General features: G+C 39.7%; 2 protein-coding genes across 2 annotated transcripts in view; one reads left to right on the forward strand and one right to left on the reverse strand.

Annotated features, from left to right (window-relative positions):
• Positions 1-6,478, forward strand: part of VPS13A (vacuolar protein sorting 13 homolog A) — a 101,096-nt gene extending 94,618 nt beyond the window's left edge. Inside the window, exons 71-72 of the mRNA XM_065745550.1 lie at positions 304-378; positions 6,219-6,478. Of these exons, the coding sequence (XP_065601622.1) occupies positions 304-378; positions 6,219-6,269 (126 nt within the window). The 3' untranslated portion in view covers positions 6,270-6,478. The remainder of the gene's footprint in view (positions 1-303; positions 379-6,218) is intronic.
• Positions 6,479-10,639: 4,161 nt separating this feature from the next.
• LOC136054282 (guanine nucleotide-binding protein subunit alpha-14-like) lies at positions 10,640-13,452 on the reverse strand. Its single transcript, XM_065745472.1, is given in 4 exon segments — positions 10,640-10,688; positions 10,690-10,817; positions 11,533-11,690; positions 13,287-13,452. Coding segments are annotated over 4 exon segments (501 nt in total).
• Positions 13,453-14,798: the final 1,346 nt, after the last annotated feature.

Genomic DNA, 14,798 nt, shown 5'->3' on the forward strand with positions numbered 1-14,798 from the left:
AATGAATGCTCACCCATCTCCGAAGATCTAGGTTTGCAGGGAAAGAACTCCAGGTGGAGGAAGCTCCAGCAAGATGAAGTGGCATTCAGCCTTTAAATGAGGTCACACAGGTGAATTGCCTTCACCTGTGCTTCCAGGGCTGACCAGGTTTTTCCTTCAAGTGCTCAATCAATGGTTCAGGCTGTGACTCAGCAGTCTCCATACAACATTTAATCTCAATTCCCTCTCTTTTCATTTGAAGCCATTTCTTCTTGTCCTATTAATTTTGAAAGAACTGATTATTATTATTATTATTTTTTAAAGGAACGGGTCAAGTCTGTCTTCCATGCCAAAGAATTTGGAAAAATTATTAACTTTAAAAGTCCAGAAGATGCAAAGGTAAAATCAAAATATTGTCACAATTACCCTTTGTTACATTTGGCTTAAAAAGTGAAAAGACTATTCTTGTGTGTTGAAAAGAGCATGTTTCTTATTATACTTAAATTCTCATCACTCCTATAATAGAAATCATCTCCATGTTGTCTCTTATGAACATTTGTGTAATTACTTGATTGTTGAGTAGATGCAGAAACAAATTTCTGGGAATGTAGGTGAGAGGTTTGTGGTTGTGTTTCTTTTTACTTATGAGTGAATTGAAGTGTTTCAGTAAAAACAACATTGCTCCAAAGTGTGAAGGGGATTCTGTAGTCTATTCAGTACAAATTACATGAGACTGCTCTGTTTCCACTCAACCTTTTCACAGATGGAAATGGCAATGATCTATTCCTTACTGAATTTCAGAAATACTTGCTCCATATACCAAACTTTTCCTACTTAAATCTTGGAAATTACAACTGTTTGTTAAACAGCTCATTTAACAATATTGCTAACAAAAGTAAACAATCAAGAGTATAAGGTAAAATACTACATTTTGATAGAATATTATTTCTGAACTTCTCCCTAGAGCTTAAGAATAAGCAAATATCCTAGAAGAAAATAAAGTAGTTTATTTGATACATCACATTATCATTACTGAAGACATTCTACGTGATCTCTTCATTTTGATGACATTAGTTTTATCTGCAAGAGTGGTTCAGGTCTGCTACCAGAACTACGTAGCAGCAGGTTTGCTTGAGCTCTGTCTCATTTCTGTTGTTGTGAATAGCTATTTTCACAGGCAATAAATTAATTTTGCATATGTATACACCATAGGGTATGGATATGAAGCATTCTGTGAAAGTTGCATCTGTTCAACCGTTTAAGTCGCTTTTATTTTCACAAGGGTAACTTTTACAACCACATCTCACAGAATCACAGAGTTGTAGGGGTTGGAAGGGACCTCTAGAGATCACTGAGTCCACCCCCCCTGCCAAAGCAGCTCCCTAGCCCAGGTTGCACAGGTAGGCATCCAGGGGGGTCTGTAACATCTCCAGAGAAGGAGACTCCACCACCTCTATGTGCAGCCTGTGCCAGTGCTCCGTCACTGCACTGGGAATAAGTTTCCACACACATTTGTGTGGAACTTCCTATGCATCAGTTTGTGGCCATTTCCCCTTGTCCTGTCACCACACACTGCTGAGAAGAGGGCATCCTTTTCCCTTTGCCTCCCGCTCCGTAGATATTTCTAGACATGAATCAGATCCCCTCTGAATCTTTTTTCAAGGCTGAACAGACCCAGTTCTCTCAGCTTTTCCTCACAAGGGAGGTGTTCATCGCCCTTTATCATCTTTGTGGCCCTCTGGTGGACTCTTTCCTTGAAATCCCTGTCTTTTTTGTACCAGGGATCCCAGAACTGGACACAATACTCCAAGTGAGGCCTCACCAGGGCAGAATGAAGGGGGAGGATCACCTCTCTCAACCTGCTGGCCACACTCTTTTTAATGCACCTCAGGATCTCACTGGCTTTCTTGGCCACCAGGGCACACTGCTGGCTTATAGCCAACCTGTCATCCACCAGGACACCTAGACCCCTCTCCTCAGAGCTTCTCTCCAGCAGGTCATCCCCCAACCTGTACCAATGCGTGCAGTTGTTTCTTCCTATGTGCAAGACTACACTTGCTCTTGTTAAACCTCATCCTGTTCCTGTGTGTCCAACATTCCAGCCTGTCCAGGTCTTACTGAATGGCAGCACAGCCTTCTGGCTTGTCAGCCATTCCTCCCAGATTCGTATCAGCAAACTGGCTGAGGATGGACTCTATCCTCTCATCAAGGTCATTGATAAAGATGTTGAACAGGACCAGACCCCCACCGACACCTGAGGAACACCGCTAAGTACAGGCCTCCAACTGGACTCTGGGCCGCTGATCACAACCCTCTGAGCTCTGCCAGTCAGCCAGTTCTCAACCCACCTCACCATCCGCTCATCTATTCCACACTTTCTAGGGACGGAGGTGAGGCTGACTGGCCTGTAGTTCCCTGGATCCTCCTTCTTGCCCTTTTTGAAGACTGGAGTGACACTGTCTATCCTCCAGTCTTTAGGCACCTCTCCCATTCTCCAAGACATCTCAAAGATGATAGAGGCATGATGATGATAGGGGTAGTTCAGCAATCACCTCTGCCAACTCCCTCAGCACACATGAATGCATCCCATTGGGGCCCATGGATTTATGTTTGTTGATGTTGCCTCGAGTATCTGAGTGATACCTTCATCAGAAAGCATCACAGATACTGTCAAGGTCATGGAAGGCCCCATGCTGAACTGAGACCCAGGAATCTGTGTGGGAGGGGAGTCCCAGCTGTGCCTCACTAAACCTGAAACAATACAAAAAACTAAATGAGTACATCGTATTGTGTGTAATTAAGTCTTAAGCAAGGAGAAGGAAGCTGCAAAAGCTGTGTGTACTTAAAAAAAAAAATAAATTAGATTTGCCTTTTTTAGGAAGACCCATGTACTTCATGAAACCAACAGGAATGCAAGTATCATCATTAGATAGACTTGGTATGGATGGTGATTCTATCTTAGTGAAGGGATATTTAACAGAGTCATCAAATATTACTGTCAAAGTCCTGGGGGCTGTTATGGAAAGAAGGGAAGATCTTTGGGAGTGAGCCTATGGTCACTTCTACAAATGTTACACTTATGCTCAATATATAGAGAAGAAACTGAGGCAAGCCTTTTAAAAATGGTAAAAATGAAATTGATGCTTTTCTCAGTAAAGGGTATGAGATCTCTTCAGTGACACTGCTTCATGAACTTGCTTTCTTTGTCTGTCTAGTGGACTCTGCAAGTTCGTTCTGCATCTCTGAGAATTGTGTTACTGGTATAGAGGTGGTACATGGAACAGCCAAGTCTTCTCTGACACCTTTAGCATGCCACAAAACCACAGTGGGGCTGTGGTGGAAGAGGGGGCACTCTCAAGAACAGTGACATAGAGCCTGATTCTGTGACAGAACTTTATATTGGCTTGCCTTCTTTGGAAACATGAAATGGTGGAGTTTGCTATTCTTGGTGATGTCAAGAGGGTGACTAGCAAAACTGCTACCTTGGACTTCTGGAGGGTAGACTTAGACCTGTTCAGGATGCTTGTTGCAAGGGTCCCTTGGGACTTGCTCCTGAGGGGTAAAGGGGTCCAGGAAGCCTGGATGCACCTCAAGATGGAAATCTTAAAGGCACAGGAGCAGGCTGTCCCGGAGTCTCGTAAATCGAGCCAGAGGGGAAAAAGACCAGTGTGGATGAACCAGGAACTTTTGTTGAGACTCTGAGAGGAGAGTCTATGTCCTCTGGAAGATGGGACAGGCTACTTGGGGAGACTACAGAGAAGTTGCCAAGAATTGCAGGCAGAAAGTTAGAAATGCAAAAGCCCAGCTTGAACTTAGACTACTGCTGCAAAGGAGAACAGAAAATCCTTTTACAAATATATTAACAGCAAGAGAAGAACTAAAGAGCATTTCTGTCCTTTACTTGATGTGGCAGGGAATGTAACCATAGAGGATAAGGAAAAGACTGAGGTTCTCAATGCCTTCTTCACATCTGTCTTTAATAGACAGAGCAGTTATCCTCAGGGTACTTCCCCGGACCTGGAAGTCCGGGACGGGGCGCATAATGCACCCCCTGTGATCCAAGCAGAGACAGTCAGAGACCTGCTCCTCCATCTGAACTGCCACAAGTCCATGGGGCCAGATGGGATCCACCCAAGGGTGCTGAAGGAGCTGGCAGAAGTGATTGCCAAGCCGCTTTCTACCATCTATCAGCATTCCTGGTTATTTGGAGAGGTCCCACAAGATTGGAGGCTTGCCGATGTGACTCCCATCTACAAGAAAGGCCGTAAGGAAGACCCAAGGAACTACAGGCCTGTCAGCCTGACCTCGGTATCAGGGAAAGTTATGGAGCAGATGATCTTGAGGGAGATCACACGGCACATCCATGGCAACAAGGGGATCAGACCCAGCCAGCACGGGTTCACAAAGGGCAGGTCGTGCTTGTCCAACCTTATCTCCTTCTATGACTGGGTGACCAGACAGGTAGATGAGGGAAAGGCTGTTGATGTAGTCTACCTGGACTTCAGCAAGGCCTTTGACACAGTCTCCCACAGTATTCTCCTAAGGAAACTGGCAGCCCGTGGTGTGGACAGGTTCACTCTTCTCTGGGTGGAGAACTGGCTGGAGGGCCGTGCCCAGAGGGTAGTGGTGAATGGAGTTAAGCCCAGCTGGCATCCTGTTACGAGTGGTGTCCCCCAAGGGTCGGTACTGGGGCCCATCTTGTTTAATATCTTTATTGATGACCTAGACGAGGGGATTGAGTGTACCCTCAGTAAGTTTGCAGATGACACCAAGTTGGGAGGATGTGTCAAACTGCCTGCGGGTAGGGAGGCCCTTCAGAGGGATCTGGATAGGCGGAATAGCTGAGCTGAGCAAAATGGGATGAGGTTCAATAAGACCAAGTGCTGGGCCTGCACTTTGGCCACAATAACCCCATGTAATGCTATAGGCTTGGGGCAGAATGGCTTGAAGAATGTAGAGAGGAAAAGGACCTGGGGGTGTTGGCTGATGCTCGGCTTAACATGAGCCGGCAGTGTGCCCAGGTGGCCAAGAAGGCCAATGGCATCCTGGCCTGTATTAGAAATAGTGTAGCCAGCCGGAGCAGGGAGGTGATCATCCCCCTGTACTCAGCTCTGGTACGGCCGCGCCTCGAGTACTGTGTTCAGTTTTGGGCCCCTCACTACAAGAAGGACATTGAGGCCCTGGAGCGTGTTCAGAGAAGGGCAACAAAACTGGTGAGGGGTCTGGAGCACAAGTCTTATGAGGAGCAGCTGAGGGAGCTGGGATTGTTTAGTCTGGAGAAGAGGAGGCTCAGAGGAGACCTTATTGCACTCTACCACTTCCTGAAGGGGGGTTGTGGTGAGGAGGGGGTGGGCCTCTTCTCCCTGATAAATAACGACAGGATGAGAGGGAATGGCCACAAGTTGCACCGGGGAAGATTTAGATTAGATTTGAGGAACAATTTTTTCTCTGAAAGAGTGGTCAGGCACTGGAATGGCCTGCCTAGGGAGGTGGTTGAGGCACCATCCCTAGTGCTGTTCAAGAAGCGTTTAGATGAGGTGCTAAGGGATTTGATTTAGTAGTTTAGTGGGTAGGGATGGTGATAGGAGGATGGTTGGACTAGATGATCTTGTAGGTCCTTTCCAACCTAATGCATCTATGAATCTATGAAAGCATTACATAGCTACTTTTTTTAAAGCTGATCAATCTCACTGTGTAAAATTTCACCTTATACCCTAGCTTTCCATTCACTGTCTTTTCTTTTTTTTTAGTGTCTCTGGAACTTATTTCTCTTCCATATTCAGCAAATATATGAATACTCTTGAAAAGAAACTGAATATTGTTGAGGAAAGCTTCTTTCAAAATACATGTATTATCACGTCTGCAACCTATTCATGTCCACTGCCTTGTTCTTGTTGCTTTTAGCCTCTAGCCTCTCATATGAGACTCATCTAGTGTTGTAGACTAATGCCGAGAATTAATAATAGCCTACATGTAATAATGATGTCACTTTTTTTTTTAATTAAAAAAAAAACAACAACCATCAACATAAGCAAATCAATTAACTGTGATATTCAATGGCACCATGTCAGACAATGCCATCTTACTCATGTGAAAAAGTCAGGGGTTTATCATCTACAACAGAAACATGTTTAAACTTGGGAAGAGAGCAAATAGTGAAGTGTCTGTCATTCTAACCAAATTTTCTGTATGCCTTTTACCAAGGATACATTTTAATTTTTTTCTGTTCCTCTACACAGTGGATCCTTTCTAAATTGGAAGAAGTGAGAGAGAATCGGCCAAAATCATAATGAATAGATGGAGAAACACCAGGAGATGAGGAGTACCGAGCGGCTACCTTCTAACTCCATTTGAACAAGCAGAACTAGTTGCATATCAGCAACATTTTATAAGTAAAGAAATAGAAAAAGGAGGGAGAGAGCTGATGAAATTAATCGTCACAGCAATCTATGGATGTATCATAAAAATAAAAAAAGCTATTATTAAGTTAAAAAAAATCAAAACCACAAACCTATAGTGATGAAATTTTTTTGCCAAGTTTCAACTTTTTTTTTTAAATACAATTTATATGGATTTGTTTTACCATGAATTTTGGCAATGAAACTGAAATCTGGACTAGTTCTTACAATTCTATTCAAAACAAGTAATTTGCTTTTGATTGTGAAAATCAATATCAAGTGTCTTTCTGTATTTTCTTACAACTTGAACCTGTGTTGAAATTCAAATTTCTTTTGAAGGAAGCATTAATTTGTCACTGTCTTAAAGCTCAAATCCTATGGAATCACCAGAAAACTCTAACTTACTTTATCACAGAAGGGACTACTTAGTTACCAAGTATTATTTCTTTTGTAAACGAATAGACCGAGTCACAATGAATTTTCATTACAGTATCACTTTTAGTGTACTTTTTTATAACCTACTCAAGGAAATGTTGCACCTTTTATCATTGTTAAGAGAAAATATAACAGTTTACAGAAACTTATAATGGGGATAATTAATATATGTCTGCACTATAAATTTAAGCTTGTTATTCTAAATAAAAGTCATGGCAGATTTGCAACTGAAGAAGGAAGATTTGAAGTTATAAGGTCATTGTTGCATACCAAAAATATTTGCCGTGGATATTGTGTGTTAAGCAAGTGACTAATAAAGTAAGATTTCTATTAAACAACAAATACAGTATTTCATAGTTACTTTTTTCAACTCTTCTTGCCAATGGAACTCTTGTTTCTTACCTAGGCAGCAGAACTTATGTAGGTAGAGCCAGAAGGTGTGTGATGCTGCCTACTTAGTCATAGTATTGCTGAATGACTGATTACAGCAGTTAATAAAAAAGTACAGGGAGCAATACAGTGTTACATGAAGGCTTTCATAAGTTCCCATTATCAAAGCCTTCAGAATTAATGCTGTATACAGTATGTACTTCCAAAATATTCTTTCCTAACAATTGTTTGGAATGTTTATATGTGTGAGATTGTATACTTCCTGCACTGCTGGTGGTGCTCAAGAGATCCAAGTTGTTGCATTATTGTAAAATCTAAAATGATGAGCATGCTGACCTGCAATTGCAGCTTTTTAGTTTACTCAAGTCTTGAGTTAGATGTTGAGTTACCATTTAGTTTATTACAAAACACCTATTTTACTGTACTTTTTTCCAAAAATTGTGAAGTGAATTCTGTGCTATGAGAATGTTTACTCCACTTGTTTGTACAACAAACACACACCAAGACCATTAACTCAGGTTATAGTCATGCCAAAATAATACTTTGCCTTAGATAAATATTGTCACTAGTTGACAAAACATCTTTTATTTTGTTTTGTTTCATTTTAATATATGAGTCATAGGTGGGACAGTTCAGTTAATAGCCACATCGTGATCTTCATTCTTTGATACTTTTAGTTATCTCTCTTTCTCTCTCTCTCATATTCCTTCCTGATAACTCTTGCAAGCAAGCACATGGTACATTCCCATCTGTTTATCTCTTTAATTTATTCTAAATATTCCTCTTTGCAGAGGCTCTGTTTCAGTGTTTCATCTCTAGTTCTTAGCATGGTTGTCTTTATTTTGCTCACAAACTGCTGTTTCTGAAGTTGCATCTGGTTCTTCAGTGGTATTTGAACAATTTATTCATTAAAGCTTAAGGAGTCATACTAGATGTGCATGTCTGTGGTCAAGCTCATGCTTTGGAAAAGATAACAACACCCCAATATATTCAGCTTTGCTATAAAGTATAAATTATTCTGAGCTCCTGAGCTAATGGAAAGCTTTAAGAAGAGAATTAGAACCCTCAAAGTGTGCTGGTTCAGTCAGCATCCAGAATATATAAAATTCAAATTCCCCACTTCCCTTCTTGTCTCAGCATGTGATAATGTGGTTTTCTATCGCTCCATTTTTCTACTTAGTTAATTTTTGTCTTTTTCATTATGCTTCTCTATACATTCATGAGTGAATTTTGCCGTTTTTCAGTAGACTTTCATTTCTCTTTGTAAACCAATTTGGGTAAAGGAGAAAGGTACCAGTTATGTTACTTTGTAGTTCACTGGATTGCGTTTTGCAAGTTATTTGAGATGTCCATTCTTGTGTGCCTAATTCATCTCTCAAAATGTTTGCTTCTTTTTTTCTTTTTTTTTTCAAGAATCTAGAACAGATGTATTATTTTTTAATGAATATTTATGTGCAAATATACATGGGAATATCATAAACAAATAAATATTCAGCATTTGAGTCTTATCCACTGTAGTGCCTAAAAGAATACCATGGCCTTTGATTTTTTCTATTCTAGACAAATGTTACACCAACACCTAGTTCCTTTCAAAATGTCACCCCGATTTTTGGTAGTATTTTCTTACTGGTTTAATTACCTCTCTGGCAGGAGTGACCAAATATAGAATCAAAGATGGTGACAAACAGTGCTTCAAGGTGCAGGTGTCTGATTATGCAGTGTTCTAAAATCTCACAGTCTAGTAAATGCTTGTACCTGTTTTTGTTCAGCTGCATGCGTTTCCAGAGCATGACTTCTTTTCGGTTTCCACAACCCAACCTCTTCTCCACCTTCAATAAAGTAAAATGAACTTTGAGTGGAAAGTGATTACTGTTTGTTTCTTTGTTTGCTTTCTTATACACTGCATTAATGGTTTGGGGGCAGGGAGGATGGGATGGGATGTTGTTTGTTTGTTAGCGCCCTTAAAAATGCTTTAAAATGTTGCTTGCAAAGTGCTAAAGAAGAGCTTGTACTGATGTATCCTTCAAAATGAGAACTCATTGCTGTGCTTGTACTCCAGCAAAACCCAACTCCTGGATTCCAGGCATCTGAAGGTACTCTTCATATAGACAGCAAACTTTGACTCAGGTACAGAGCTGCTGAGAGTCTTAAGTAGAATTTTTTTTCCAGAATTTTACATGATCAAGTAGTTCAAATGGTTGGACGTTTTATGTGCTATCCTCCATTAAATCTGCTGCCCTAGAAGAAGTTAGCATGTTTGTCCTCTTTTGTTCTCACAACTGGAAGTTTAGAAGTAATGTGAAACTTCAGTATCTATGGATTTCAAGACAAGAAATGCTTTTGCCTTTTCTAATTTTTGTTTATTTATTTATTTTGAAGAACAGAGATTAGTGCAGCACAAGGTCTTGCACCGAGTTACTGGTTTTGAGGTAGAGTTACAGATAACACAGTGGGCATGCAGAAGAGAACACTCAATATACTTGCTGTTCTATGCTGTAATGTCTCTTTTTTACTTCCACTTGGTCCTTTCTAGTTTGGTGAGGAGTGCTTTTTTTCCTTTACCACCCCACTCCAGAGTGCACTGCACTTTACAGTCAATGCTGATTGTTGACATTTAGCAGTATGAGCAAAACTTTAAAGCACTTTAAGAACATCTTCCTACTGCTTGTTGCAATGCTAAAGGAAGGACAAACAAACTAGATGTTAAAGGCTGTTTTCTCCTTAAGAGCCAAGAAGAGCTCTGGACGTACTTTACTGTACTATTGACAAAAGGGACCTCTATTATTTAATTTTTTAATATCATTAGATGCCTTTTATGGACAGGGAAAGGTCAAGGTGTGCTTTTCACAGGATTAAGCTCTGAGAGCTCTTAATCTGGCTGAATACACAGAAACATGCTGAAAGACTTCTGTTTTTCTGTGCTGTATATAAATTGCTATTTCATGCTGATATTAAAAAGCACTGCTGTAATACTTCTTTGAAAAGTCGCAGTTTAATTCATTTATATATAAGAGGATCTCAGTGCATCTTTGGAGCAGAACAAGTGTTAATATCAGGAGGTTCTACTAAAACAAGCCCTTTATGAGTGTTCCTGGGTTAGCTAATTATGTGTCAGTGACTGCCGTAGGGTTTTGCGATGGGGAAAAATGTTTTCAAGATGGCTGGAGTTGGCCTGCCTAGTGTCTTTAGACATTGTTTGTATGAGTTTTTGGCCAGATGAATGAAAACTGATTGAGCTATTAGTGGTGCTGCTGTCATTAATTGCGAAGTTCGTTGAATGGGAGAAGATCAGGTGAAGGATAGAAATCTCTAGAGGATAGGGTTTGCTTCTCTCTAATCCGTGGAAAACTACCTGAGTTTAAAAGACATCTCTTTTCAGTCAACACAGACTGTGCTGTCAACAAATCACACCTTACTGATGCAGACATATTTTAAATTTAAACCAGATGGAACTATTTCAGGTTTAGTTGCAGGATTGTGTCCTTGAGCAGCAGAGATGAAACAAATATTTTCTGTGTTTGTGACACAAGTGAAGTGGGAGTAGATGACCTTCCCCTTGTAAGGATTCTGATCCTGATACAGTCTCCTGCAGCTTTGGCATCTTAAGTCCTGTTTGAATACATAATTGGTGTTTTTAAGCAGCTACAAACTACACATCAGGAAGGAAACACATGGTGGTATTGAACAGGCTAATTGCATATTTAAATGGGAACTAGCTACAGATACACTTCATCTTTTTTTTTTTTTGGGGGGGGGTGGGTGGGTTGGGGATGCTTTTTTTCAGTCATACATTAATGGGGCAGTAGCTACTGCTTTCCAAAATGTGTGGAGCATGCTTTTTTAACAGTAAACCTTAGAGTTCTAAGTAATTCATTATAATTCTATATACAAAGGATATTACCCAGTGTACTTTGATTATTTGCTGCAATGCTGGAGTATCTCAAGCACCATGAGAGAAGTTTTATACAACACAAACATAGTAAACAGGACCCTTTTTAGCCACCATAACTAGTAAACTAAACAGTACTGTATTAAATTATGGAATTCACCAGTGATTATTTTCTTCATTCTTTTGAATAATTTAAGGTGGAAAGTGCTTCTGTTAACTTAATAATGATAGTGCTATTAAATTGTTAAAAGAATGGCTGCAAGATACGTCATTCTTCAGTGGTCCAGTTAAAAAATAAATTAAAAATAAAGGACAGAAGGACAGAGTGGGAAAGCATAGATATGAAATACACGTTTCTACTTTCCATTCTCCATTCAGTGAGCAAAATCTAGCTGATTTATATATATGACTTACCTTTGTCAGCATAGTCGGGGATGAATGCTTACCTGTCTATTCTGAAAAGTAACTAATTGGAAAGGAATAAATGATTTTCACTTCTAGAAAGTCTCTTTTATTTAAAAACAAAATGACTGGAGAATTCAGAAACCATGGATACATAATGATGATTTTAAATAAGGCCTGTGTTCTTTCATTTGTTTCTACAACAAAAATTAATATAAAGTTACAACCCTCTAAAATGCAGCGTGTGCAAATTCTTAACCAGAGATCATTAAGGCGACTTTTAAAGGCTTGTTGGTTTAATTTGTGTGTACATATACTACTTCTATTATGCGAAACTGAAATGCACTAGTTGAATTGCTGTTTGTGTTTTATATCCTTTTATTTACTGGCTTTTGGATCACATCTGTGAATGGCATGATGGGACAAGAAATCAAGTTAAGCCTTGATTATAAAAGTTATCTGAGGTTCTGTGTGCATTAATCAATAAGCAGCCTATGGAAGCCTCTTCTCAATGAAAAACTCAGCTGACCTCACCAGTGGGAAGTGGTCTGATCTCTCATGTTACTGATCTCTTATCTGGTGAGAGCAGCAAGACCAGAGCAAAAGGCATGGAACAGCATCAGAGCATGGTCAGGTTGAGTTGGGGTGGAGGTGGTGGGCATGGGGCAGGCCTTTCAGGGCAGTGGTTATAGTCCCAAACTGTCAGAGTTCATGGGGTGTTTGGCAGTGCTCCTTGATACAGGGTTTGAATTTTGGGTGGTTCTGTACAGAACCATTAGTTGGACTCAGTGATCCTTGTAGGTCCCCCTCCAGCTTGGGCTATTCTATGATTCACTTCAATATTCAAGAGAGGGAGAAAGGAAGACCTGGAGAATTGCAGATCAGTGAGCCTCACATCCACACTTGGGAAGACTGTGGAGCAGATCCTCCAGGAAGAAATGTTAAGGTCTATGTGAGATGTGGAGGTGATATGAAACGGCCAGCACGGCTCATCAAAGGTAGATTGTGCCTGACCAGTCTGGTGGCTTTCTTTGTTGGAGTGACTGCATCGGTGGACAAAGGCTGTGTGAGGCCCTTGACATAGTCTTGCACTGAATCTTTATTTCTAAATTGGAGAGATAAGGATTTGAAGGCTACGCTATACAATGGATAAAAAACAGTTTAGGTGGTCATAGCCAGAGGGCTGCTGTCAGCGGTTCTGTGTGCAGGTGGAAGTCAGTCAAGAGTGCTGCCCCCAAGGATCTGTCTTGGGAATGGAGCTCTTAAATATCTTTATCAGTGATGCAGACAGTGGGATTGAGTGCCCGTTCCACCCATGTGCTTTTCCCTTTTTACATACTATTTTGTTCTTTGAATTGGTCCCTGCAACATCTGGCCTCTGATGATGATGGCATTCTAGAACAGACAGCATGACTCGTGTTTTTTGACCTTGAAAAGGAGATGAACTTCAATTTACTTTGTTTTCAATCTCCTTAATTCATGCACAGATTTATTCTGAAGTGTCACAGAGTTTAACAAAGAATGATGATTAAAGGAATTTTACTTGTTTAGAGAGACTGCTGATGCTCATTTTCATACATCCTGAGACATGCCAAAATCATTTTAAGATCGTGTTTTATGTTGAGGTAGATTCCACTTTTTTCATGCAGGCTGCTAGTTTAATATAACTTCGTGACTGCTTGATGAACTTCCCAGTGTAGTTCCATTGTGTGCAAATAATAATATGAAAGATGTATAAATGCTGCCTTAAAAATCTCACTCTTCCTATACATAACTTAGATAGATATACCCACTCTTTACCTCATTCTGCCAATGCTTGATCATGTGTTCACTTAATGACACGAAGAATATGGTGGAAGTAGCACTTTCAAAACCATGAATCAATTTCCTTCTTTCCAACCTTTGGCCATCTACATCCACCATCCTATTAACAAGAAATGCAGTCAACATATTAGTCATTTTCATAAGATACTTTAAATAATACACTAGGAGACCTTGTAATAGCTTGCCTACCTGAAATATACTTGAACCATGGAGAGTGTTTATTGGAGTTGTTCTGTTTAATATTTCAATTTGTTTCATTTGCCAGAGTCCCTGCACTTCAATATATGCGTATATTGTTGGTGTTTTTAAAAAGGTGAATCTAAACATGGACTGTTTTGCTTCTCCCCTGACTCCAATATTCCTTCAGTTCCTCCACAGAAACAGTGTAGTCACATCTCCTAACTCAACAGTCAAAACTGTCACAAATATATTGCTTCTGCATCAAACTCCTTGCAGACAGTCTAGATAAAATCTGAGGGACTTACTTTATTTAACTGTTTCCTAGGATACTCAGTTTGGGAAGGTAGTAACTGTTAGCTCAAAAGAGAATTGAAGTATATTCTGAGACAAGTATTAACATCTTATTAAAGTGCCTTTCCTCTGCATCCCCCCCATTCCAGACTTTATAATTAAATAAATAGGTCAGAATACACAGTAATTGGGCCGTTTGAATTTAATAACTTTTTTTCTTGTAGAGTATGTTTAAAAATATTTGTTTTGAAATAGTTTCTATTGAGAAAAATTTGGAGATAAATCCAATCAGCAAAGTACTGAAAATATGTACCAAACCAACTGAAAACAAAAGGTGAAAGAACTTAGCAGTGAGGTTTTAGCAACTACTTTCATGCCAGTAAGATAACTGAAAAATTAAATAGTCAACAAAAATAAGATAAATGCACTCTCATAATTTAATCATACAGATTCAAAACAGGAGTACTAATCAGCAGTACAGAAAATTTCCCACAAAAGCAAATGAACAGAAATTCAATTGTGTGTGGCATAAGAACAATTACTGCTGGCATAAAAATATGAAAAGTTTTACTTACTTGACACTGACATATGTGATTCAGACAGAACAGTACAAATAAAAAGTGTTTGAATATTCTATAGACAATCATCTTATGCCCCAGATGATGAACTTTATTTGTGTAATCTTTGCTACTACTTCAAAGTAATCATGATAATTAAGGTTTGAAAACACACATCAATCCTTGCTGTAATGTTTATCAACACTCTTTCCATCCCCTGGCCCCTCATCTGTGATGCTAATATTGCACACAAATGTGAAAGGTTGCTGGACAGAATTCAGAATAATAGCTGATGGAAAGTATTGCATACATGAATACATCAACATAATATATTCTTATGTAAAAAATTATGCATTTTGTTTCCCTTCTGTCCATACCACCATTCTTAACTTAGCCCTCCTTAGCTGCTCAATGATCGTGCACTTTTCATATACAGCTGGGATTAACTTCTAG

Source organism: Cyrtonyx montezumae, unplaced genomic scaffold (assembly GCF_038088225.1).
Source record: "Cyrtonyx montezumae isolate F1298 unplaced genomic scaffold, pur_monq_1.0 scaffold_36, whole genome shotgun sequence".
Lineage (NCBI taxonomy): Eukaryota > Metazoa > Chordata > Aves > Galliformes > Odontophoridae > Cyrtonyx > Cyrtonyx montezumae.